At 35.2% G+C, this 3,033-nt stretch overlaps 1 protein-coding gene across 1 annotated transcript in view; it reads right to left on the bottom strand.

The window, feature by feature from the left end:
* The window catches only part of LOC110451514 (extracellular matrix protein FRAS1-like), a 187,604-nt gene that overhangs the window by 14,547 nt on the left and 170,024 nt on the right, over positions 1 to 3,033 (bottom strand). Inside the window, exons 51-52 of the mRNA XM_021499579.1 lie at positions 1,563 to 1,719; positions 990 to 1,190 (exon numbers count right to left, since the gene is read on the bottom strand). Of these exons, the coding sequence (XP_021355254.1) occupies positions 990 to 1,190; positions 1,563 to 1,719 (358 nt within the window). The remainder of the gene's footprint in view (positions 1 to 989; positions 1,191 to 1,562; positions 1,720 to 3,033) is intronic.

Raw genomic sequence — 3,033 nt, 5'->3', positions numbered from 1 at the left:
TTTACTATATCTAAAGTGTACACCATTACATTGTCTGTTTACTATTTCTAAAGTGTACACCATTACATTGTCTGTTTACTATATCGTAAGTGTACACCATTACATTGTCTGTTTACGATATCTAAAATGTACACCATTACATTGTCTGTTTACTATATCGTAAGTGTACACCATTACATTGTCTGTTTACTATATCTAAAGTGTACACCATTACATTGTCTGTTTACTATATCNGTACACCATTACATTGTCTGTTTACTATATCTAAAGTGTACACCATTACATTGTCTGTTTACTATATCTTAAGTGTACACCATTATATTGTCTGTTTACTATATCTAAAGTATACACCATTACATGGTCTGTTTACTATATCTAAAGTGTGCACCATTACATTGTCTGTTTACTATATCTTAAGTGTACACCATTACATTGTCTGTTTACGATATCTAAAGTGTACACCATTGCATTGGCTGTTTACTATATATTAAGTGTACACCATTACATTGTCTGTTTACTATATCTAAAGTGTACACCATTACATTGTCTGTTTACTATATCTAAAGTTTACACCATTACATTGTCTGTTTACTATATCTAAAGTGTACACCATTACATTGTCTGTTTACTATATCGTAAGTGTACACCATTACATTGTCTGTTTACGATATCTAAAGTGTACACCATTGCATTTTCTGTTTATATATCTTAAATCTTAAGTGTACACCATTACATTGTCTGTTTATATATCTTAAGTGTACACCATTACATTGTCTGTTTACTATATCTAAAGTGTACACCATTACATTGTCTGTTTACTATGAACCCGTGAATATTTACAAAACATACCTACTGAAGAACTACACCCTTAAATCAGTTATTTTTCTGCTTGTGTATACTTCTGATTTTTAACGAGCAAAATTTCCTGGTCGACCAGAATTACATTAATATTGAACTATCAATACTGGTAGAATGATTTGAATACTCACTTGGTTCAAACGTGACAACCTGACTCCTGGGGTTATAGTCTACGCCTGACAGTGCTGACCCATCCCTGGTACTACAGCGCACACTGGACGCACGTGACAGGTCACCTGTCCGACTGATTCTGATCACCAAAGTCCCAGTTTTCTCCTGGACTCCCGGCTCATGGACACTATAGGCAGGCTGATCAAATCCTAAGGTTGGCACTGTCAACCAAAAAGTGATTCAAAATAGAATACATAACCTATCTCTGTTATATAAGTTGATGTTGAGAGATATCCCTGTTATTGATGTAGGTATCCAATCACGTAAGGACAATAGTCAATTTATAACACTTATCTGAGAGAAATCAGCAGAACTTTAGAAAAGTATAAATCAAAAATAGATTTTAAGAGCCTATGGCCTAAGTTCCCTGCCACATAAATATGCTCATTTAAATGCAAATATAAAGAAAGCCATAAGATACTATTTTATATGATATATTTGGCATTGATCAAGTCTGAAGTGAGAACTAATGTCTATGTCACACTTTGATTTAATCCCTGTACCCTTCCATTTGTGCCTAGGTGACCACCTACCATCTTCCTGGTTTGTGAGAGTGACCACTGTCCTGTCTATGTCTCCTACACGTGCCTCACACAACTCTGTACCCTCGGCCTTGGCCAGGTGTAGGCGGAAGGTCTCTGTGGGCTCGTAGTCAGCGTCATCAACAATTCCAACGACACAGCTCTGTATCTGTAATCATGTTTGTACAGTTACCACTACATGGCATTGTCTGTATATCTCTACTAAACTCAAAAGACCCATATCAGCTATAACTGACATGGTGCATGTGTTGATGTGATTGCTATCATTATTATGATTTCATAACTGTACCATTAAATACCATCGACCCTCACTTGGCTGTTCTATTTGTTACTTTTATAAGTTGTTCTTATACCAAATTTCACTAATAGTAACTTTTTCCTCATTAATTTTACACTTTTATCTTAAACTAAAATTACTAAATAAAAGTAGAGGAGAGTAAATCAGTATAATGTATAAAGGTAATATAAGTTGAGGTGAGTACACACCTGTTCTCCAGGTAAGATGTATAATGTATAAAGGTAATATAAGTTGAGGTGAGTACACACCTGTTCTCTAGGTAAGAAGTATAATGTATAAAGGTAATATGAGTTGAGGTGAGTACACACCTGTTCTCCAGGTAAGAAGTATAATGTATAAAGGTAAAATGAGTTGAGGTGAGTATACACCTGTTCTCTAGGTAAGAAGTATAATGTATAAAGGTAATATTAGTTGAGGTGAGTACACACCTGTTCTCCAGGTAAGAAGTATAATATATAAAGGTAATATGAGTTGAGGTGAGTACACACCTGTTCTCCAGGTAAGAAGTATAATGTATAAAGGTAATATGAGTTGAGGTGAGTACACACCTGTTCTCCAGGTAAGAAGTATAATGTATAAAGGTAATATGAGTTGAGGTGAGTACACACCTGTTCTCCAGGTAAGAAGTATAATGTATAAAGGTAATATGAGTTGAGGTGAGTACACACCTGTTCTCCAGGTAAGAAGTATAATGTATAAAGGTAATATGAGTTGAGGTGAGTACACACCTGTTCTCCAGGTAAGAAGTATAATGTATAAAGGTAATATGAGTTGAGGTGAGTACACACCTGTTCTCCAGGTAAGAAGTATAATGTATAAAGGTAATATGAGTTGAGGTGAGTACACACCTGTTCTCCAGGTAAGAAGTATAATGTATAAAGGTAATATGAGTTGAGGTGAGTACACACCTGTTCTCCAGGTAAGAAGTATAATGTATAAAGGTAATATGAGTTGAGGTGAGTACACACCTGTTCTCCAGGTAAGAAGTATAATGTATAAAGGTAATATGAGTTGAGGTGAGTACACACCTGTTCTCCAGGTAAGAAGTATAATGTATAAAGGTAATATGAGTTGAGGTGAGTACACACCTGTTCTCCAGGTAAGAAGTATAATGTATAAAGGTAATATGAGTTGAGGTGAGTACACACCTGTTCTATAGGTAAA

Source organism: Mizuhopecten yessoensis, unplaced genomic scaffold (assembly GCF_002113885.1).
Source record: "Mizuhopecten yessoensis strain PY_sf001 unplaced genomic scaffold, ASM211388v2 scaffold6113, whole genome shotgun sequence".
Lineage (NCBI taxonomy): Eukaryota > Metazoa > Mollusca > Bivalvia > Pectinida > Pectinidae > Mizuhopecten > Mizuhopecten yessoensis.
Note: the sequence above shows the minus strand (reverse complement) of the source record. Positions and strands in the feature narration are given on the sequence as shown.